The sequence below is a fragment of the Nothobranchius furzeri genome, chromosome 17 (genome assembly GCF_043380555.1).
Source record: "Nothobranchius furzeri strain GRZ-AD chromosome 17, NfurGRZ-RIMD1, whole genome shotgun sequence".
In the NCBI taxonomy this organism is placed as follows: domain Eukaryota; kingdom Metazoa; phylum Chordata; class Actinopteri; order Cyprinodontiformes; family Nothobranchiidae; genus Nothobranchius; species Nothobranchius furzeri.
In genome coordinates, this window is record NC_091757.1 from 52,092,819 (window position 1) to 52,115,483 (window position 22,665).

Consider the following 22,665-nt stretch of genomic DNA (forward strand, 5'->3'; position numbering starts at 1 on the left):
TCCTCACCCCGTGGCCTATTAATACTCCGGAGACTCCAAACTGTCTATTAAAGCTGCCACCGACAGAGGTGAGCAGGAATCTGACAATCCGTGGTTTTATGGACCTCTGCACTTGCTGTCTTCCCTTGAACAACTTCAAGTAAGGAAACACGGAAGTGGAAATTCGTAAAATCCAGCAAAAGCTTCAAGTCGTTGAAAACTGATCACAAGGTCGTGTTATGGCCAGATACAGCTGGAGCACACCTGGAATACTTTGGATCCAGCATGGACATGGAATTTTAGACATGGATAGGTGTTGAAAGGTTGGAAAAAAAAAGTTTGTTTGTTTTTTCACTGATTTATTTGTCAAAATGCCAATGATTATTGGGAAAGGATGAAAATGAAAGGATGTATCTTTAAAATGGCTCGAACATTTAAAGGTAAGTTGATTCCTGTTTTTAAACTTGACTTATCTTTATCCAAAATTATAAAAAAAAAAGAATATAAACATAAATAATATATATTTTTAATGATCTTTAAATAAATTTAAAACTGTTAGATGGCAGTAGGGCCAAACTTTTATTACAGCATTTCCTTTCAAAAGGCACACTCTTTCCAAATCAACAAGCATAGTTTTTTCCTCCAGTTCGGGATCACTTCTAACGATGAACTAAGTCGACTCCAGCCTGAGCGTCCCTTTGCAGGATGACTGCTGTCTGCCCCTTTGAGAGCAGCCCAGACGGGACCGAAGCCGGGACTGGGGCAGCAGGAACCACTGGGAACAGCTCAGTTTCAGGAGTAAATTCCCAGGAGTCTAATGGAGACTCGGTTGGAAGTTCTGCTGTCGGTACCGTTTCGGTTGCTGGTTACCAGAGATACAGCCGCTGGAGCCGCCAAGACAGCTCTGACATCAACACGGACGATGAAGGGGCCACTGTCCGCCGCCTTACCCCGCTGGAAAGGCTGAACCTGGATATGTGCCAGGATGAAAGGTAGAGTTTAGATTAGCTTAGTGGGTTTTCTTTTCATGTCTGAAGTAGTTTAAATGTAGTGAGTCATAAAAAATGTTAAAGTCTCAGCTGCTTTTATGCAATCTGGTTTCAGAGTGGTTCGTGAGCTGACAGTAGGTAGAAGAATTGCCTTCTACAAGATTCGTGGAGAGATTGGATGTGGAAATTTCTCACACGTCAAGCTAGGAATTCATGCACTCACCAAAGGTATTACCAATGCCATGGTTCCACACTTACATGACACCTGCACAGAGGCAGCTGGAAACAGTAAAAAATAATGATGTCATAAATATTAATTAAATTACATTAGAAATGTTCATTTAACCCTCCCACTGTCTTTATGGGTGACCCCACGAGGAAAGTTGACCATTGAGCAGGATTGATGGTTTATCCCTTGAGGTCCACGTGGCAGGGGTGAGGCGGTGCTCACTCCTCACCCCTGCCACATGGACCCAAGGGATAAACCAACGAAAAATGTCTATAAACTGAAACGCTTTAAGCTTTTTAGGTTTCGACGGCTAGTTTTTAACAACCTTACGTTTAAAACTTCGTAGCTCTCCCCTGTTCCTGTTGAAAATCCACAGCCGGCGCGCAAAGCATGCTGGGATAGCCTTGTTCTGTGATGATACAACAGACCCGTCCTCGAAATAAGGACGGAGCGAGGACGCATTTGAGGACGCGAGAATGAGCATTCTTGGAATTCGGACAGTACTCGTCGCTGCGCTGTGACGTCATCGACCTCAAAATGCACTCTTACAAACATCCTTCCCGTGGATTCGTACACGCCCAATGTTGCTGTGGAAGCTTTTTGGCGCTGATCGGTGACCTCACTCACTACCGAAGCAATCGTGATAGGCTGACGTCTGCAAAGTCCTGAAAGAGCTGAATTTGAATGGAGACACAACATCGTATGTCCCGCTCAATTTCCCTCTCCTAGAATTTACCCTGAAGTTCTGGCAATGGAAACACGCCTATAACAACGTAACGTGTCAGGTTGGGAGGGCTAATTCAGCCTTAGAGAGGAAGCCTGTCTGCTGCTTTTGACCACAGGGATTGATTAGAGCTCTCCGGTTTCCTTAGCGACGACTAAAATTGCTGCATGCCTTGTCAAAGACCACAGATGGGAGGCAGACATGAGTGTGTGACATAGTTTATTTGTGTGCATCCCATGCTTTAGGGTTTCCTGGCTTCTCTACAATGAGTGTGTGTGTGCATGTAAACCGCAAAACTCAGCCCAAACGAATATGAGCTGCAAAACATTTTAAAAACTCCTATTGACAGCTATGTAGGAGATGAAATGGAGCCTAATACCTGCATTAATAATGCATACCAAAGCACAATTGGATATCTCATCGCCATCACCAGAACTTTTCTGTATTCAGACACCTGAGAAGCATTTTATTTGTCTCTATGAATGATTTAAAGACACACCAAAGATCTTTGTTGTTTTGATTTAATATTCATTTAGTGTTTAGATGCTTTTAAAATTAAATCAACACACTCTGTACTGTTAGATGTAGTCTGGACCTTTTTTCTAACCTTTCTGTGTGAACTTAGAATTGCTGTTATGTAGATTTAAAGGTGACAGAAGGCATTTAATCTATCAACAAATGTAATGGGCGTATGGATGTGTTGCATGTGAAACTTTAGATATTTTTTATTTAAAACAATAAAGAAAAAATTAGAAACTTAAAGTAACACTGAACTGTTTGTAGCGTCCTACTGGTTAAAAAATGAATTACAACTGTCATTAAGCAAGCCTGCAGCAGCCTGCTGTAGCTAACGCTAACAATGAGCTAACATCAACATGAACCAGCTCTGATCCTAAATTAGCCACAAATTAAAAAGATATGTGCTCTTGGACAAGAAATAGTATTACTTACAAGTCCAGTAGCAACAAAGCCAGGCCACCGTCAGCCTGTGACTTCGTAGCCTCCTATAGTTCCCTGAAACTAGTGTAGGGCGTGCCGATGTTCACTCTGGTTTAAGCTCTTTGCTTCATCTCCAAAGACATTACTGTCTGGCTTTTACTTCCAGGCTTCTTCATGGTGCCAAAAAAAAGCAAACATTTTCTCTTCTTGTGTTTTTTATTGACAGTCAGTGAACTGAGAAAGCTAACTGCTAGCCTTTTTATTGGCTACCGGCACAGAAAATAGCTAAAAGCTGTTAAGCAGTTAAAAAGCACCCCATAGGACACCATACCGCTACACAAAACTGTTAAGTGCTATTTCTGGTCAGCAGAGGGATGTCCCATGTGAATTTGGTAAAGATTCTTCTTACACAATCAACGAACCCCGAACAGGTTAAAGCGTTAAACGTTGCTTAGTGTCGCTTAAAAAGTCACATTACAGATTTTATTCATACATTTCTTTCTTGGTGTCACCAGACAAAGTGGCCATTAAGATCTTAGACAAAACCAAACTGGATCAGAAGACCCAGAGACTGCTTTCCAGAGAGATCTCCAGCATGGAAAAATTACACCACCCCAATATCATACGCCTGTATGAGGTCGGTCTGATATTTACTTCATGGTCAGCTGACACCCTGTCTTCTTTACTCCAACACAATTTAAAACAGTAATCTTTGTTTTTTTTATTTTTTATTTTTATTTTTTTTTTGTCTTCTTCAGGTGGTGGAGACTTTGTCACGACTACATTTAGTGATGGAGTATGCAGGTGGAGGGGAGCTCTACACCAAGATAACTACAGAAGGAAAACTTTCTGACACTGACGGAAAGCTTGTCTTTGCTCAGATCGTCTCTGCTGTGAAACACATGGTCAGTGCGTTGAAGCTCGTGTGTGTGTGGAATCTATAAAAAATACTTACAATGAGGTGTCAGTCTTTCTAAAATTCTTGCTTTGTTCTGAAGTTTGATGTGAAATTAGAAGAAAAAAAATCATAAATCATTAAAAAAACGTTAAATGTAGACAAACAAGCACAAGAAGGAAACTATTAGCAACTGACAGAAAAAAAAATGTTCATTTCAAATTTCCTTTTAAATTTAATGATCTTTGAACATACATTTTTAATAATTGGTAGGGTTTTGAATCTATGGGGGAGCTAGGGGGAGCCCAGCACCCCCAAAATGGTGCTGGGCTCCCCTGGAAGCCCTCAACTGACACGCCAACGAGGAGCCTGAGAAATGATCCATCTTACCCCCCATCCTCACTCTCCTATCATTATAATGAAGGTGGTCAGACAGACGAGCCCCCCCCCCCACGTCTTGTCATTCTCACTAGGCTCCACAGAAGCCTGTGTGTAATTCAAGCCCTGACATTGGCAACTCTAACTGATGATTTGTCTTAAAGGTGCATTATGTAAGGACAAAATAAAAATGACATACTGCGGTCAAATGTGGTTACTGCAACCCTTTTTCAAAATTAAAACACGTGACTTTCTTACTACCGCTCTTTGAGTTTCATGGCTGTTGCCAGTTACAAATCAGCACCAGAAAATCGTAGATGACGAGCGAAGACCAGGCATACACAGAAAGTTGTGTTCACTGTAATATTGAGTTGCTGCCTATTGAAAAAGTAGCTTGAGATATTTTTAGAGCCGACTGTTTGCTTCTAATTTCGTTTTCTTTAGTTCTTCATTGTACACGGTGTGATGAGGGTTTGTTTTTACCTTTGCTGATATGTTTCGACGTCACTACCATCTTCGTCGAAACATGTCGACAAAGGTAAAAACAAACCCTCATCACACCGTGTACAACGAAGAACTAAAGAAAACAAAATCAGAAAGCAAACTTAGTACGAACATAACAAAGAAAAATACTTGCTTCGAATTCACCGTTAGCGTTGTTAGCTCAATGTTAGCCTCTAGCCTTCTTTACCCAATATTAGAGTAAAACAAAAAGATTTTGTGACTTCCTAGGGTGACAAGAAATAACTTCTGGGTCGCTCCTTGGCTTAGGATCCTTAGAAAACACTGCTGCGTTTTGCCAGCCAGTGTCAAATTACAAACGCTGCAATGTTAGCCAACACCCCACAGGTTCACAGATTGTAAACAAAGACTGCACGCTAGCCAGCTGAGAAGGAAATCTGTTTCTATGTAAACTTCTTTCCAATATGACCGAGACCTTAGACTGTTTTGTGATCATTTTACTGTAAAATTCTTACATATAGTTCCGTGGCAATTTGTGAAATAATGTTTTTGTGGGACACGTTCATGAATCTACCTTTATTTTTTTAAACAGCATGAAAACAACATCATCCACCGTGACTTGAAGGCAGAGAATGTTTTCTACACCAGCAACACTTGTGTCAAAGTTGGGGACTTTGGTTTTAGCACGCTGAGCCGCCGCGATGAGACACTCAACACTTTCTGCGGCTCTCCGCCCTACGCTGCACCTGAACTCTTTCGGGATGAGCATTATGTTGGTGTTTTTGTAGACATCTGGGCTCTTGGGGTCATGTTGTTCCTTATGGTGACTGGCACCATGCCATTCAGGGCAGACACTGTGGCCAAACTAAAGCGATGCATCATAGACGGAGCCTACATACTACCCACCTGGGTGCCAGAGGCATGCCAGAGGCTCATCAGGGGAATCCTCCAGCCTATACCATCTGACCGCTACACAGTGGAGCAGATGATTGGCTGTGAGTGGCTGCTTCCTGTGGATTTCCCACAGGCCATGGAGCCATTTAAACTGGACCCGTTCTATCTGGCTGACACTGATCCATCTGAGCTGCTGGAGGAGGAGCTGGAGGTGAAAGCTGCTCTAGAGACACTGGGAATCACTGCAGAGCACATCTTCAACAATCAGGGAAAAGACTGCAGAAGCTCCATCACTGGGGTCTACCGGATCCTTCTGCATCGGACCCAGAAAAGGCGGGTCGCTGAGAACACACCTGCTGTCACACAGAAAGTTGGTCCAACTACAACAAATAAGAAGGAACGTCTAAAAGTGTACAGAAGTCTGCGACACACGTCCAAACTATGTGTGATTTTGTGACAAAAAGAGTTCAATCCTCTCTGCAAGGCAGTTGTTTTCATAGTCTGGTATGAAACTGCATGGATAAAATTAGAAATGCTTTTCAGTCCAGTAGCATAAAGTAATGGTACTTCAGTCCAATTCAGCTCTTGCAACTTGAGATTTCTTAATTTAGTATCTCTCTTCTTGTAACGAAATGTAGTCTCTGTGAGAATGCTGCTGCAAGTTTGTCATTATTGTCTTTTTTTCTGACAAAGACCTGAAATTTAACATATAATTAAATATAATTGATCTTAAAAACACTTAATGGTTAGATGGCATACAGAACTTGTTTGTGCCATGTGAACCATAGGTTTTTCTCTGCGCAGGAATAACAACAAGTCATAAAATAATAGTAAAAATAAGCTAAAATGTTAGAAATAAAAAGTGCAATCAGTTTGAAAGCTGATAAATTATATGTTAAAAATATTAAATATTGTCTTTGATCTTTTTTTTTTGCACCTTCCTCTAATGCCTTAATAATTTCTATGGTGATATGAAAACTAGCATACTGCTTTCATTCTTGTTTGTGAATAAAAAAGGGAGATTATATATTTATGTGATATATCTCAATGAGATGTTCCTACTGCAGACCTCACTGTCCATATTGTTTTATATTATGGCCTGAAAAAGCAAGTACATGACAATAATGTGGTGAATGATATGATACCAACTATCAGAAATGTTAGTTGAAGTAGCAAATGCATTTTTCAGGTTTGACTGAAAAAAAAAAATACATTTCAGTTGTATATGCCATGCCCATACTAATGTAGCCTACTGACGGAAATACATTTTTAACTGAAACTCATTTGTGTTTGCCCATTGAATAAATAGTTTACAGTTGGTAATGGTGTGTTGTCACATTTACAAAGGCTACTCAACTGAATTTATTTGTATAAAACCATTTTTAACAGAATATAATTTCAGGGTATTATTTGAAATATTTACAATTGTTTTTACAATCTTTTAATGCATTTGAAGCCACAAAATGTAGAAGCATAAACTTTTTTCCCATTAAATTTGCTTTTCAAATGACCTAAAGCTGTATGTAATTTTATTTTACTGTAAGTCTAAAATAAATTCGATTTTAATCAAATAATAAAGAATTATTTCACAAAAACCCAGAAACTAGGTCAATGACGAAACGTGACACAGTTTTGCTTTTCACTACATTTCCCAGGAGCCCTCAGAAAGGCCGCGTACGGAACTCACTTCCGCCTTTGCGTCGTGACGCATTTTCTGCCTTGTTGGAAGGTGGTTTCGGGAGGAAGTGCTTCGACTGCAGATGTTCACAGAAGGAAATAGCTGAGTTGGGTAAACGAAAGACGGTCGACCACACTCATTCGAGTTTGACAATTTGTTTTTAATCATCAAACGGTAAGAAAATGTTTACGTTGACATAATTATGTGAATGTTTGCTGGAGCTTTTAATACCACAACGGACCACGCCCTCAACACAAGTATTTAGAGCTCAATTGTTGTCACTGCTGATCTGTGTTAGCTTAGACGTTTACCGCTCTTTGCTGTTAGCTAAGTTTACATTTAGACCTACATTCTACACTAGTCCTGTAGGCCGGTCACGTATTTATATCCTACTTGTTAGATAGTAGCTACAGTAATTATTAAAACAGTCAAACAAAGACACCCCTGATTTGCCCTGCAAAATAATAATAATAATAAATAATCATTTCAACCAATCTGCCTTCAGTTGATAAAACCCCTTTCAGTTATTTGGCGTCAGCTATGATCGTGCCACGTTGTTTTGATAATTGATGGATTGAACAGGATATAAAAGGGGCAGGATGGGGGTGGGGCTAATTAGAGATGAGGTCATGATGAAATCTCAGCGATGATGCAATAATGGGAGGTTTTTAGACATGGTGTGTTGTGATCAGTCGCATCAGGGAGGCATAATGATTTTTCGCAGTCCTTTATGAAGATACTGGCTGCTGATGAAAGAAAAAAATCGCCTACTTACTCCTGCAGCAGCCACGTGGAGTCCTAGGCAGCATCTTGCATAAAGGACCGTTTACTACAGAGTCCTTTGTCTCTCCATGGTGCTTAAATTTGGCCATAATAAATAAGTAACTTTTTATAATCAGGTGTGCATATACTTTATCAGGATATCCTGTCACTGTTGATATTTTTGTAAAAAAAGTCAAGTGGCCTTGTGGATAAGCAGCCAAACAATGGTGAAGGGTTCATTGTTTTTCTTCAGCTGGATCCCAAAAAATATTGCAGCATATAAAGCTGCATCAGGAAATCAAATAAATAAACATCCTATTTATTATTGTGATTATTTTTCTGAGGACAGTGGTTTTATTTGTTTTTTAAATTGTGTTGTATTTTATTTATTATTTGTTTGCCTTAAAGTGACGGTACAGAATTTTTTGGAGCGATTTTCTGTGTAAAATTAAAGTCTAACCTTTTTTAGTTAGCTATTTGAACAACCTCAGTCTAAAGAAACAGCATTTAATCCACACCAAACTAGCGCTGTCACGGTAACCGGTGTAGCGGTAAACCCCGTTAAAAAAGTTGACAATAATAATAACCGTCTTGCTTTAAAAAAAACTATATTATCTTGGTGGATTACCGTGGCTGCGGTGTAGGCGTGGTGACCCTTACCAGCCACCGTATCATCTGCTGAAGTTGCCGGCGACACATGCGCACTTTGTTGTTTACAACCAAAACTTTCTTGAAGCTAAAGCTGAAATAATGGCCAGAGGAGGAGACGGCAGTGCTCAGGACATTTATTATCCCTCAAAGAAGACAAAGTGGGAAGTACGGGCATGTTTTGGATACTTGAAGAATGCAGAGGGACAGTTGATAGAAGACGGCTATCCTGTTTGCAGCACGTGCAGAAAAAGTGTCTGTGAAAGGCAGCAACACTTCAAATCTCATGACACATCTGCGTGACCATCACCCACAACTCTACAGTCAACGCAAGGCAAACTAACGTTAGCGATTTAGCTAAAATGCGTGATCCGAGGATTTGGGTTGAGGGAGAATGCATCGAGTCGCTATATAAAGCAGCCGCAGCGCCGCTACCTGCATATAAACCGTGTCGCGGACACCGCCATGTTGAATTGACGCTATGCATTACGGGGCTCCCAAGGGCAGATAAGAGTTGGTCTCTCTCCGAGAATAATTATGAATTTAACAACGATTACTGCCTGATGACATTTTCCCACATCTGCAAAGCTCACTGGAAGGACACAAACCGAGGACAATATGTTCCTGATATAGGGTTTATTACTCAAGTAAGGGTAAAAAAGTATCTGATTAGAAGGCTACTTGAGTACTGAGTATCATCTGATCTAATATTTTTAAAATGATGACATCAAACAGACAAAAAATAAGAAGTTATGGGCAAATATTGGTATTTTAAAGACTAAAGGGAAAAAATGTAAACAAATAAACAACATAATTACAAAATAACACATTTTAGGCAAAATTTAGACACAAACTGAGGACAATATTTCCTGACATACAGGGTTTATTTAATTGTGTGAAAATATAGCACGTTTAAAAAAAATACCGCTATAATACCGAAAACCATGGTAATTTTGGTCACAATAACCGTGAGGTTAAATTTTCACACCGTGTCAACCCTACACCAAACAGATAAGCTAACAATGGGGCTGGTTAGTGTTTACAGAGTGGATTTCTGTCAGAATAACTCTAATCTGCTCTAGCAGTTATTCCTAAGGCTTTTATTTGACACAAGTTTTAAACCTTGGCAGTGCTGTCACTTTCAAAATTACATAACTATCCCAGCAGAAATAAAAAATTAAAACTAGATAAAAATGTATGTAAATAACTGATCATTGCAGTTGAAGGTTAATGAAACTTTGTTAGTAAAACACTGTGACATTGTTTAGATTAGAGGGTTTATTTTAATGGCATTAGTCTATTCTAGCTGGCTTCTCTGTAATGATCTGCCACCGTGGTTTTCCAGTCGGAACGTATCCATTTTCCTAATAATTCAAAGTCAAAGAGGTGCTTACTTACAACGTACAAGATCCTACATTTTTATCATCTTTTATCTGAAACACATTTTAAAATATCTAAATGATCACATTAAAGCTTGTTTACTTAAAACTGTCTAAACTTCACCTCATATGTATGTATATCCATACAAAACTGTGAAACTGTAGAGCATCCATGACATCACACCCTGAGTGCTTGAAATTCCTTCAGTGACGTTTATTTATCCCACGTAAGCATGTTGTTGCTCGAGTTTAGATGCTGTTGTGATGAAAAATGTCACCATCTGTGATCTGGTTGCTGATTTGGTACCACAGATGTCCGCTACTGAGGACCTTCCAGACATGGATGGAGCAGATCTGTTGGGACTGCTGTTCCAGGACGGAGAAGACGGATCCACTGAGCCCTTTTTTCCTGATGGGAATGGGCTCATTGAATCCTGGCTGTCTGATCAGGATGTAAGACCTAATTTACTAAAATTGCTGCTTAGTGCATCATTTAATCATGATCTCCCCATTTCATTCTCAAAAGATCTAAAGTAATACTTTACTTCTATCGTAAATTTTTATAGAGCTTTGAGAATAATTAATTCATGTAAGTAAGAGTTATTCAGTCCAACGGCGTATTTCTCTCTTAAGATGCTGACAGGTTTGGACACAGAAGATTTCCTGTCCAGCTTGTTAGACGTAGAAGACAACATGGAGGCCTTCTGTCCCTCTCACTCTCCACTGGGGAGTGACAGCGGCATCTCTGACGACAGCAGCTCAGCAGCAGGAAACGGCAATGTCCCGGAGTGCTCAAGTCCTCACGGCAGTGAAAGCGACGTTGTTCCCAGTCCCACCTATTCCCATCCCAGCCCAGTGCATTCAGATCCAGCTCAGACATCTGCCGAGCTGCCATCTGATAACGCTGAGGCCCTAATGGTCCATACAGATCACAGCTACTCCCTGCTGCAGAGCGGAGCCAGGGACCTGGACGTTCTGGAGAGCGTGAGGGCCGAGAAGCCAGATACTGACGTCTTCATCGATCTGGGTAGGTGTTGTTAGGAAAGTGACAACATACGGAGCTGATGTAACAAGTTAGGATTAAGTTTATTTTAAATTAATAATTTGATGTCACAGATGATCTGGTGAGTGATGCCATGGAGGAGGACATCATCAGCGAGCTGCCCTGCACGCTCTCAATGGAAAACGCTTCAACAGATACTGATAAAGAAGGCCAGGTGAGTTTATCCTGGCAGTACGAGTCTTACATCAGGAACACAGCTGGTTTGTTTAATTTAGTGATGAATCACTCCTGTAGACACCAATGAAGGCTTGGGAGACGTTTCAGCCGTTAGATTAACATCGAGGGGAAGAGTTTCACTTTCGGTTTTACGACAGTGAGTTAAAACTAACTCTAGGGGGTGCTAAAAGCAAGCTAAACTACCAAGTGTGCCTTGAAAAACAACAAAACAAAAAGCACATTTATATGATGTTTTCTTTTGTTGAATGGTCACTCATGTTTTGCAAAATATGTATACATATATGTAGGGATGGGTACCTTTGACATTTGAATCGATTCAGTACTAATTCCCGGTACCAATTTTCGATACTTTTGAGTGTTTAATATTTTAATTCTCTTTTATAATGAAATACACATTTTTCCTCAATTTATAACCATATTTGATAAATATTACGATAAATAACATACAACTGTTTGTATTTTAACATCGTCCTTGTAGTTTTATAAGCTGATAATTAAACTGAAACAAACATCTTTACTGTGAACTAAATTTACTGTGTATCTTCATTCCTTTTGCCGTCCTTTTTCATTTGATTTTTTTCTACTGGGAAGTTAGAATTTCCGAGGAGAAAGCGAACGCACCATTAGCTGATAACAACAGTGGCAATGGAAGCTAATTTATCAAGCTAACGTTATCTTAAACGGTTTATTTAGCTGCTGGAGCAGATTAAAACGATGATGCCTCACACTTAGATCGTTGTCGCTGGTTTCATCTTCACCCAATCACCCGTCGCATTTAGTAAAGTGAAGCCAAACTTTAGAGCGCGTTCATGTTCTTCTAGTCGGAAATTCAGAGTTCCAAGGAGACAGCGAACGCACCATTAGCGGAACGGAAGCTAACATATCAAGCAAATGTTATCTTAAAAATTTTATGTACCTACCGGAGCAGATTAAGATGAGGATGTCTCACTTAGATCGCTGTCGCTGGTTTCATCATCACCCAGTTACCCATCACATTTAGTGAAGAGGACCCAAGCTTTAGCGTGCATTCTTTCTACCATGCTGCTCTGTTTACAACTGGCTCGCAGCGACCGACGACGTAACGCTCTTGCGCATGCGCAGCTGTCTAGGCAAGTTCTCGTTATGAAGGACGGGTACCGAAACGAGGCACCGTTTCAAAATGACGTGAATCAGTGCTCAGTTGGTACTATGGAATTCGGTCAGTACCTTAAAAAGTACCGAATTCGGTACCCATCCCTACATATATATGTATACATGTGCATGTACATATGCATACTATATTAAAAAGGTTAAATTTGTCTTTGTTATAAACTAAATTTACTTATTTTCTTTCAATACGACGTGGTAGGGCTGGGCGATATATCGATATTCTTTAAATATCGGTATAATTTTCAAACAAGATATGAGATGACTTTATATCTTTATATCGATATAACTGGCCAAACTGCTATGCTAGCGATTAGCCGCTATGCTAGCGACATGTTGCTCCGTCTGTAAGCGGCTATTACGTGTATTCTCACAAGTTTGCTCAGTCTGAGAGCCTCTGGGTAAATGTGCTGCTCTAAACTTTGCATTTGGCCTCCTGGTTTTTAATTATTTGGGGACGTTCAATGCCAACAGAGTTCTGTTTTCCATCCTGCTTGTGCGGAGAGACGAGCCAAACCCCTCCCTCCTCTGTGTAATGAGGAAACGGCTACGGAAAGCCGGAGTGGCCAAATGACCTGAAACATATTTAAGGGTTTGAATAGTAAACTATAGGGTTACCGTTTTATTTCGAAGGCGAACTCAACGGGTGAGAAATGTTGTTCCGGCTCCGTTTTTTTCCGCTCTGGTTTGCTATGCTAGTAAATACTCTGTTACGAGTGATTCTGATAAAAAAGTTGAGTTTGTAAGGTGTGGGTTATGGCGACAGTAGCCCGAAAATAACACTCATAAAAGAGCAACCAGAGACTCTGAATCATTACAGTATAATTGCTGATATGAGCCAACACTGCTAACTAATAACTAACAACTAGTTAATAACTAGTTTTTCCAATAACTAATAACTCCATGGTGCATGACCCATGTGATCTTCAGTAGGTGCAATTACATCATCGTACATTTAGCTTAACATGATGGATTTTTTTTTCTCTGGACAAGACCTATACAATATGGGCCACCTCTAGATGAAATTTAAATAATTTTACATTAATTATAAATATATAATTAAAAAGTGCCTGTGGGACATTTGATACACCTCTGGCTCTCAACTCTGTGTGTGTGTGTGTGTGTGTGTGTGTGTGTGTGTGTGTGTGTGTGTGTGTGTGTGTGTGTGTGTGTGTGTGTGTGTGTGTGTGTGTGGGTGTGTGGGTGTGTGTGTGTGTGTGTGTTAGCAGACAGCTGTACCTGTGTTACTAAAGCTCAGACTGGTAGAGAATAGGCACTACGGTTAAAGTTTGACAAGAATCAATACATTTTTATGCATTTAACCTACTGATTTATGTATATAATTTCTCAAGAGCTTGAAGTGAGTTAACTTGTCAACAGTTTACAGGAGGAAAAATATCGAGATATATATCATATATCGGAATTCAGCTTAAAGATATCGAGATAAAAGTTTTGGTCCATATCGCCCAGCCCTACGACGTGGTTTTAAAGATGTTTTTTCCATCACGTGACACGATGGAAAAAACAGTTTTAAAACTACAACGTTTGTCTTAATAACATTTTTTAATGAAGCAATTTAATTTTTTCTTTTATTTTTACCTATTTTAAACATAAATGTCAACCATCTACTTTTTCAATAGTAGACGAGTGAACAAGAATTCAGTTAGCCATTTAGAAAATCGAATTTATGTCATCAGAATGTTTATATGCACTAAAGAGTTGGAAAAAAAATGTGATTACAGATCAGTCAGAAAAGAAATGTTGATCATAAAAATAATGACCTGAAATCTGAACCCTAATATCATTTAAAAAGCATATTTTACAAAAATGATGAGCAAAAAGTAAATTATTCTTTCCGCTGTTGAAATAAAGAAATCGGTGGGTGCTGCGCTAGAGCTTCTACCTAAACATGATGTCGTCTTCATGGGGATTAAAATGATCCCTGTGGTGTTTTGAAGTATAAATGATCCAAATTCCTATATTTTTATTACAAATACCTCATATTTAACAAGATGACTGATCTGGACATGTGAAAGACCCCCTGGTGCGGGGATGTGTATTTTTGAAATTCTGGCAATACGTTACATATCACGATACGAGACGATACGATATATCACGATATATTGCGATACATTCAGTCAGACGTTACAAGCAATTTTTTTTTACTGAATTTATTGTAAGAATGTTCAATAAACAGCCCAAACTAGGGATGGGTACCGAATTCGGTACTTTTTAAGGTACCGACCGAATTCCATAGTACCGACCGAGCACCGATTCAGGTCATTTCAAACGGTGCCTCGTTTCGGTACCCGTCCTTCATAACGAGAACTTGCCAAGACAGCTGCGCATGCACAAGAGCGTTATGTCGTCGCTCGCTGCGAACCAGTTGTAAACAGAGCAGCATGGTAGAAGGAACGCACGCTAAAGCTTGGGTCCACTTCACTAAATGTGATGGGTAACTGGGTGATGATGAAACCAGCGGCAACGATCTAAGTGAGACATCCTCATCTTAATCTGCTCAGGTAGGTAAACATAATTAGCTTGATATGTTAGCTTCCGTCTCGCTAATGGTGCGTTCGCTTTCTCCTCTGAACTCCGAATTCCCGACTAGAAGAACATGAACGCGCTCTATGAAGTTTGGCTTCACTTTACTAAATGCGACGGGTGATTGGGTGAAGACGAAACCAGCGACAACGATCTAAGTGTGAGGCATCATCGTTTTAATCTGCTCCAGCAGCTAAATAAACAGTTTAAGATAACGTTAGCTTGGTATGTTAGCTTACATTGCTACCATTGTTATCAGCTAACGGTGCGTTCGCTTTCTCCTCGGAAATTCTAACTTCCCAGTAGGAAAAAATCAAATGAAAAAGGACGGCAAAAGGAATGAAGAAACACAGTAAATTTAGTTCACAGTAAAGATGTTTGCTTCAGTTTAATTATCAGCTTATAAAACTACAAGGATGATGTTAAAATACAAACAGTTGTGTTATTTATCGCGATATTCATCAAATATGGTTATAAATTGAGAAAAATATATATTTAATTATAAAAGAGAATTAAAATATTAAACACTCAAAAGTATCGAAAATTGGTACCGTTAAGTACCGGTATCAATTCCTAGGTACCGGGAATTAGTACCGGATCGATTCAAATGTCAAAGGTACCCATCCCTAGAAACTGATGCGTAACATGTTTAACATGAGGTATCTGAACCATGATGGAGGGATTTACATTTCAATGGTGGAAACAAAACCCGTTGCACACTGCTGCCAACTAGCAGGTGGTGATTGAATTGCACAAAACGAAAAGAAAATACACAAATGTTTGCATGTAAATTCAAGAATTAGATACATGGCTTTTGAATATCGATGTAATAATCGCAGGAAAAAATATCACGATATTTTGCCATATCGATATTTTCTTACATCCCTACCCCGGTGGTTCTAGTGTGGTTGACGTTGACGTGACTTCCATTGAAGGTTGTGACTGATGCAAAAATGTTTTCATTCATTTAGTTCCAGTTCAAAGAGATTGTTCTCACTGAGGAGGAGAAGAGACTTCTGGCTAAAGAAGGACTCACCATCCCCACGCACATGCCTCTCACAAAGGTCATTTAGACACTTTGTATTTATTTGAAATGATGATGTCATAATTAATAAAACAGCATGGACGAGACCTACAATACATGTCGGCATCGTTTTATTTCCATGATGATTTCATTTTTTTAAATCATTTCTCTGTCCTTCTTTTCCGGCTTGACTTTTCTTCGCTGTTGCAGTTCTGGCTTGTTTTATACTCATCCTCACCTTTCATGTCAGCATAGTGGTGACGGCCCCGTTTGCTTTGTGTAACAGGCTGAGGAGAGGACCTTGAAGAGGGTCAGGAGGAAGATCCGCAACAAGCAGTCTGCTCAGGAGAGCCGCAAGAAGAAGAAAGTGTATGTTGATGGCCTGGAGAACAGGTGACTGCTTTGGTAAATGTAATTTGCATGTGCATGTGTGTGTTTGCATGAAGCGACTAATACTGAGTGGTTTACATTCAACAGGGTTGCCATCTGCACTGCACACAACCTGGAACTGCAGAAGAAAGTCCAGTTGCTTCAGAAGCAGAACATGTAAGAAGTCCTGGACGTCCCTCTGTAGTTCATTCATAAGGAAGTAAGGTTGTCACGGTAACCGGTGTAGCAGTAAACCCCGGTAAAAAAGTTGACAATAATAATAACCGTCTTGTTTTTAAAAAAACTATATAATCTCGGTGGATTACCGTGGCTGCGGTGTAGGTGCGGTGACCCTTACCAGCCACAGTATCATCTGCTGAAGTTGCCGGCGGCACATGCGCACTTTGTTGTTTACAACCAAAACTTTCTTGAAGATAAAGCTGAAATAATGGCCAAAGGAGGAGACGGCAGCGCTCAGGACATTTATTATCCCTCAAAGAAGACAAAGTGGGAAGTACGGGCATGTTTTGGATATTTGAAGAATGCCGAGGGACAGTTGATAGAAGACGGCTATCCTGTTTGCAGCACATGCAGAAAAAGTGTCTGTGAAAGGCAGCAACGCTTCAAATCTCATGACACATCTGCGTGACCATCACCCACAACTCTACAGTCAACGCAAGGCAAGCTAACGTTAGCGTTTTAGCTAAAATGCGTGATCCGAGGATTTGGGTTGAGGGAGAATGCAACGAGTCGCTATATAAAGCAGCCGCAGCGCCGCTACCTGCATATAAACCGTGTCGCGGACACCCCCATGTTGAAATGACGCTATGCATTACGGGGCTCCCAGGGGCAGATAAGAGTTGGTCTCTCTCCGAGAATAATTATGAATTTAACAATGATTACTGCCTGATGACATTTTCCCACATCTGCAAAGCTCACTGGAAGGACACAAACCGAGGACAACATTTTCCTGATATAGGGTTTATTACTCAAGTAAAGGTAAAAAAGTATCTGATCAGAAGGCTACTTGAGTACTGAGTATCATCTGATCTAATATTTTTAAAATGATGACATCAAACAGACAAAAAATAAGAAGTTATGGGCAAATATTGGTATTTTAAAGACTAAAGGGGAAAAATGTAAACAAATAAACAACGTAATTACAAAATAACACGTTTTAGGCAAAATTTAGACATAAACTGAGGACAATATTTCCTGATATACAGGGTTTATTTAGTTGTCTGAAAATGTAACACGTTTTAAAAAAATACCGCGATAATACCAAAAACCGTGATAATTTTGGTCACAATAACCGTGAGGTTAAATTTTCACCGTGACAACCCTATAAGGAAGTGAAGTCAGGCTTTAGAGCTGTAACTGTCCTTTTGATTCTTACAGCTCATTGATAGAGCAGCTGAGGAAGCTTCAGGCTATGGTGAAGATGTCCACTATGAAGGCCAGCACAACCAGCACATGCATTATGGTAAATGTGTTGGTTACATTAGCTTTTGCTCATGCAGAGTTGTATTTTTTTTTGCTAACTTTCTCCTTTTTTGTGCCCTCTAGGTGTTCCTGCTCTCTTTCTGTCTCATCATCTTCCCATCGGTTAATCCGTTTGGAGGAAACACAGAAAATAAGGAACTTTACACACCGTCATCCAGTAAGTTGTGTAAAAACAAAATATTCTTGTTTATTTTGCATCCGAGCCTGAACGCTTATCTAAAAACGCAGCCTGTGTTTGCTAACGTATTTTTTCCCTGCAGCAGTTTATTCCCGGAACTTGCGCTCGCTGTCTCCAGAAAGTTCAGACACCGTACCTCACCTTGAGCTCGAGGACGATCAGCCCCTTCTTGTTCTCCAGACCGTTGAAAACACCAAAGCCATCTTCGCAGGCGGCCAGAAGAATCACACGCCTGACTTTGAGACGGTGGAACAAGCCGACTCTGAGACGGGCGTCAGCAGCAACTCCTCAGCTGACTTCCCCAGTCCCGCTCAGGCTGCAGACATGAAGCCGGGGGCTCCTGGTGGGGTGGGGCCCTTACAGGAAGGCTCCATAGATGCTGTAGTGGCATCTGCTGTGTCAAACGAGGTCCCAGGGTCCAAAGATGCCTGGATAGATCAAAGTCCTCCGTCAGTGATTTTACAGCAGCACCGCTCTGATGAGATGTAGTGGAAACGTTTCGAGCAGAACGACCAGCAGGGGGAGCCATATTTCTAAATTATATGAAGGGTAAAGGTTAAAATTGATCTAAATTCAGGATCCAGCTGTTTTGTGTCCCTCTATAATAGTTACTTTATTTGCACTTTCATTCAAATTGTATTGCACCAAAGTTGAAAGAGATTTGTGCATTTCTGCAGCATAAACTACTGTTCTTACTTAAAAGGTCACGTCTCTGGTCTGATGCAGGTCACATGCTACTGCGGGTTCTCCGCTTGTTCTGTCATGTGATGGAGATGACCAAAATTGGGGGATGGATTTCGTCCGGCCCGGGAACATTTGCAGTAACCTAAAAAACGTCCAGAAACGTGCAACAAGGTTCCGGTGAGAGATTTGGCCTTCAAACGGGTGCCGACACACTCCCAAAAGTCTCAAATTGCACAACCGTCCTGAACAAAGTCGTCCAACGCTTTGACTGCTTATCAGTCACCATCATCTGTTAAATTGTAGAAGATAGGCTGCTTGAATCTCATGAAGCTTGAACTAAGTGGTTGTTTGACCACTGTATGTAACGCTTAAGCCATTGCAGGACATTTGGCCATTTAGACTTGTGAACTTTATTAGTAATTTCCCTTGTAACAAGGGTCTCCGTGCTCCTTTTAAATATTGGAATGCTTTGTTTTTCGTTGTACAGCAAATCAAGACAAGATAGGGAAAGATGCAACAAACCCTCGCCTTTATTATCGTCCGTTCAGCCCAATCTGCATCGACATCTCTCGTTTATAAACGTGTGGAATACCTTGGGATTTAAGAGGGGTGCATCGATTTGCGCAGTAATACGCTCAAAGCTGTTTTTTCGGTGAAGCATTCTCTTATTTTGTGTCATTCGGTTACTGTCAGTGGTAAATGGCATCTATAGTATCAAAACAGTTTTGTATTGACTGATGAGAGGTGGGGGGATTTTAATTGTTAATCAAGTCAAAACAAATGCACTGATATTTGACATGGTCCACGAATTGTTTGTAAATATGCTGATTGTTATTTTTTTTGTACATACAAACTGTTTATGTGTAAGACATGTCTGGATATCTATAATAAAAATTTTATAAATACGAGTAAATATTTATCTGTCTTAGAAAAATCAATATTTATTTATTTATTTATAAAGCAATTTACACACATGAAGTGACCGAAGTCATGAAAAGACACACCAGCAGTAAAAGATTATGAATGTGATGAATACTTTATTCTTTCTGGAATATGTGCAAGCCCATTCCTGCCACTGAGAAATAAATTAGAATAATTATATAAGAAAGTAGAAGATAAATTATTTATCGGCACGGTAATGGGCTTCCAAAAAAGCGGATCACAAACAAAAGCTATTTTTTGAAAAGCTATAAAATGTATTTAATGTTTTATAATTATTTATGGTGCAGATTTTTAGTATTGTTTGCTTACTATTTTTAAAATGGCATGACTCAAATTGGACTAAAAAATTCAAAATTAATCTGGCAGTATTTCTCAAATTTCCGTATTAAAATGATAAAACATATGGTCATTTGTTAGTTTTTTAAGTCGTCGTTGTCGTCTTCCTCCGCTTATCCGGGTCCGGGTCGCGGGGGCAGCATCCCAATTAGGGAGCTCCAGACCGTCCTCTCCTCGGCCACCTCCACCAGCCCCTCCGGCAGGACCCCAAGGCGTTCCCGGACCAGATTGGAGATGTAACCTCTCCAACGTGTCCTGGGTCGACCCGGGGGCCTCCTGCTGGCAGGACATGCCCGAAACACCTCCCCAGGGAGGCGTCCAGGAGGCATCCTGACCAGATGCCCAAACCACCTCAACTGACTCCTTTCGATCCGGAGGAGCAGCGGTTCTACTCCGAGTCCCTTCCGAATGTCCGAGCTCCTCACCCTATCTCTAATGGGCCATTCCCATCTGTACCGGGTCGGCCCGGGCCGGGTAGCCCCAGTCGGCCCCAGCCTGGCCCGGTTGATTCCACACATCCTTGTCTTAAGCCCATGTGGGCTGATTCTACCCACCAATCAGAGGCTTGCTCTAATGGAAGGTGTGAATTTGCTGTCAGCAGTGGGTGTGTTGGCCCTGGTCTGCCTGAAGCAGACCCCCTCGAGAAGAGGGCTGAGAATGAGCCTCGGTTGGCCCGGAAAAATACCAGGCCGCCCAGATATGCAAACAACCTACGCTACCCAGCCCGGGCCGACCCGGTACAGATGGGAATGGCCCATAAGGCTGAGCCCGGCCACCCTACGGAGGAAACTCATTTCGGCCGCTTGTATCCGCGATCTCGTTCTTTCGGTCATTACCCAAAGCTCATGACCATAGGTGAGGATTGGGACGTAGATCGACCGGTAAATCGAGAGCCTGGCTTTCTGGCTCAGCTCCCTCTTCACCACGACAGATCGGCTCAGCGTCCGCATCACTGCAGACGCCGAACCAATCCGCCTGTCGATCTCCCACCTACCTCAAGTGGAGGAGTTTAAGTAGTGTTTTAAGTATTAAAAAATCTATAAACAACAAGTTTTGTTTTTTATCGGACTGTAATCCACTTGCATGGACGTAATTTTTGGGGGGGGGGGGACAGGGGGGACATGCCCCCCCCCCCCCCCCCCCCCCCCACACACACACACACACACACACTTTTTCCAAAGTCAAGTTTTGACCCCGGCACTTTTTACCATCCAAAAACAATATTACTTTATATTAAATTGACACTGGTTGAGCTCTAGGACCAAGCGGAAAACAACCGTTTGTGTTGAAGCCTGTTTCCCATTAGAACATACTGCAAAGATACCCCCCACCACCACCCCCCCCACCCCCCATGGCCCCTGCACTTCTAAAGTGAAAAGTACGTCCATGTCCGTTGGGTTTTCCCGTGATTTTGGGATTTTCCCCAAGGTCAAATTTATAAATTTCCCCCTTCCAGACCTGTTTTGTTTATTTAATCTGTGTTAAATAAAGCAATTCGTCTTGTTGTGTCAGCTGCACATGTGTAATAGAAGCAAATCAGCAATTTTGTTAAATATAGGCAAACCATTCTATATCCATCTGTGTTATAATTTTTATTTAGAGTTGTTTTGAGCGTCAGTGAGTTCACCACGGGTCCAATATTTACTTGTTCACGTTCCACTTCAATGTTTGGAGAGCAACACTTATTTGTGAGATCGGGGGAAACCACCACTTTCAGGCTGGTGACTCACAGCCAGCTCAAAAACATGCTCGGGCTTGTTATGTAGTGGGTGAAAGTTTACTCTCTGTATGACCAGCAGGGGGCGATGTTGGCCTGTGTTTTTAACACTCACGCCGTCCTCAGTGAAGTGTTATTGTGTGTATTTCAGGTGAAAGGCCATCCCATGATTACATAGGCAAGCATGTTTACATTTAAATAAATGCCAACGTGCATTATTGAGTCATTTAACAAAAGCATGAAATAATCTTTAATGCAGAGCAGGTTTCCAGTAATATAAAACATTGTTTAAAGTTTTTAACCTTTTGACCTTTGACCTAACACCCTTGGTGGGGACAACTGCAGTCAAGACTTTGTGATGACTTGCCATAATTCTCTCACATTGCTGTGCTAACGCTTTTATCCGATTCTTCTTTGCTGAACTGTTTCAATTCAGCCACACTGGAGTGGTTTACAGCAGATATGGCTTGTTTAAGGTCAAAGGTCAGACATTTTCCTTCAGGATTGTCTAGTGGAGAGCAGAATTTACGGTTCCATGATTACAGGAAGTCATCCAGGTCCTGATGAACCAGAGCAGCCCGACCATCACACCATAGATGTGAAAATGTAGACACCCCATTGAGCGCTGGGAAGTGCAACAGAGTTGCCGCCATATTGGATGAGTTCTTAACACAGGGCGAGCAGCTACGGTGTTGGTACCAGATCGGCTCGGGGTCCTGCGTCTGCAAATTACGTCACAGTAGATGATTGGCTGAACTCAAGACTTACAGGAGTTATGATGTCACGTTCATAAAATTTACTTTAGCACGTTCACAATGATGATTTTGATTGGTCAGAACGAATTCACAGTTGTAGTCTTTGCGGTTGTAGTCCTGTAGTCCAAAAATCAACACTTTTCAGAGGAAATATGTGTGAATTTTAAAGGAAATATTAAATCAAAGCAAAGATATCAACTGATAAACGGTGGCCTTCAAAGGCTCTTATTTTGATGAAATGGGGGAAAATAAAACATAAGAGCTTTATTGA

The 22,665-nt window shown here is 40.9% G+C and overlaps 2 protein-coding genes across 3 annotated transcripts; both read left to right on the top strand.

The window, feature by feature from the left end:
- Positions 1 to 279: 279 nt before the first annotated feature.
- nim1ka (NIM1 serine/threonine protein kinase a) lies at positions 280 to 5,972 on the top strand. The gene is made up of 6 exons (XM_015972879.3): positions 280 to 419; positions 626 to 971; positions 1,084 to 1,196; positions 3,376 to 3,497; positions 3,619 to 3,765; positions 5,188 to 5,972. The coding sequence occupies exons 2-6, from the start codon at positions 685 to 687 to the stop codon at positions 5,944 to 5,946; spliced, it is 1,428 nt and encodes a 475-aa protein (XP_015828365.1). The 5' UTR covers positions 280 to 419; positions 626 to 684; the 3' UTR covers positions 5,947 to 5,972.
- Positions 5,973 to 7,200: 1,228 nt separating this feature from the next.
- creb3l3l (cAMP responsive element binding protein 3-like 3 like) lies at positions 7,201 to 19,288 on the top strand. 2 transcript variants are annotated; one of them, XM_015972877.3, is made up of 10 exons: positions 7,201 to 7,341; positions 10,269 to 10,409; positions 10,590 to 10,983; positions 11,073 to 11,173; positions 15,858 to 15,950; positions 16,197 to 16,303; positions 16,388 to 16,456; positions 17,678 to 17,762; positions 17,846 to 17,939; positions 18,043 to 19,288. In XM_015972877.3, the coding sequence occupies exons 2-10, from the start codon at positions 10,269 to 10,271 to the stop codon at positions 18,447 to 18,449; spliced, it is 1,491 nt and encodes a 496-aa protein (XP_015828363.3). In that variant the 5' UTR covers positions 7,201 to 7,341; the 3' UTR covers positions 18,450 to 19,288. The 2 variants fall into 2 exon arrangements, with proteins under 2 accessions (XP_015828363.3, XP_015828364.3); XM_015972878.3 differs by having other exon boundaries at positions 18,046 to 19,288.
- The last annotated feature ends 3,377 nt before the right edge of the window (positions 19,289 to 22,665 follow it).

Excerpts from the sequence above, each read along its gene's own strand:
- nim1ka (XM_015972879.3), top strand. The coding sequence starts at position 685 with ATGACTGCTGTCTGCCCCTTTGAGAGCAGCCCAGACGGGACCGAAGCC. Across the intron at positions 972-1,083 it reads GATATGTGCCAGGATGAAAG|AGTGGTTCGTGAGCTGACAG; the intron begins GTAGAGTTTAGA and ends ATCTGGTTTCAG. Across the intron at positions 1,197-3,375 it reads AATTCATGCACTCACCAAAG|ACAAAGTGGCCATTAAGATC; the intron begins GTATTACCAATG and ends TGGTGTCACCAG.
- creb3l3l (XM_015972877.3), top strand. The coding sequence starts at position 10,269 with ATGTCCGCTACTGAGGACCTTCCAGACATGGATGGAGCAGATCTGTTG. Across the intron at positions 16,304-16,387 it reads GTTGATGGCCTGGAGAACAG|GGTTGCCATCTGCACTGCAC; the intron begins GTGACTGCTTTG and ends TACATTCAACAG. Across the intron at positions 16,457-17,677 it reads TTGCTTCAGAAGCAGAACAT|CTCATTGATAGAGCAGCTGA; the intron begins GTAAGAAGTCCT and ends TGATTCTTACAG.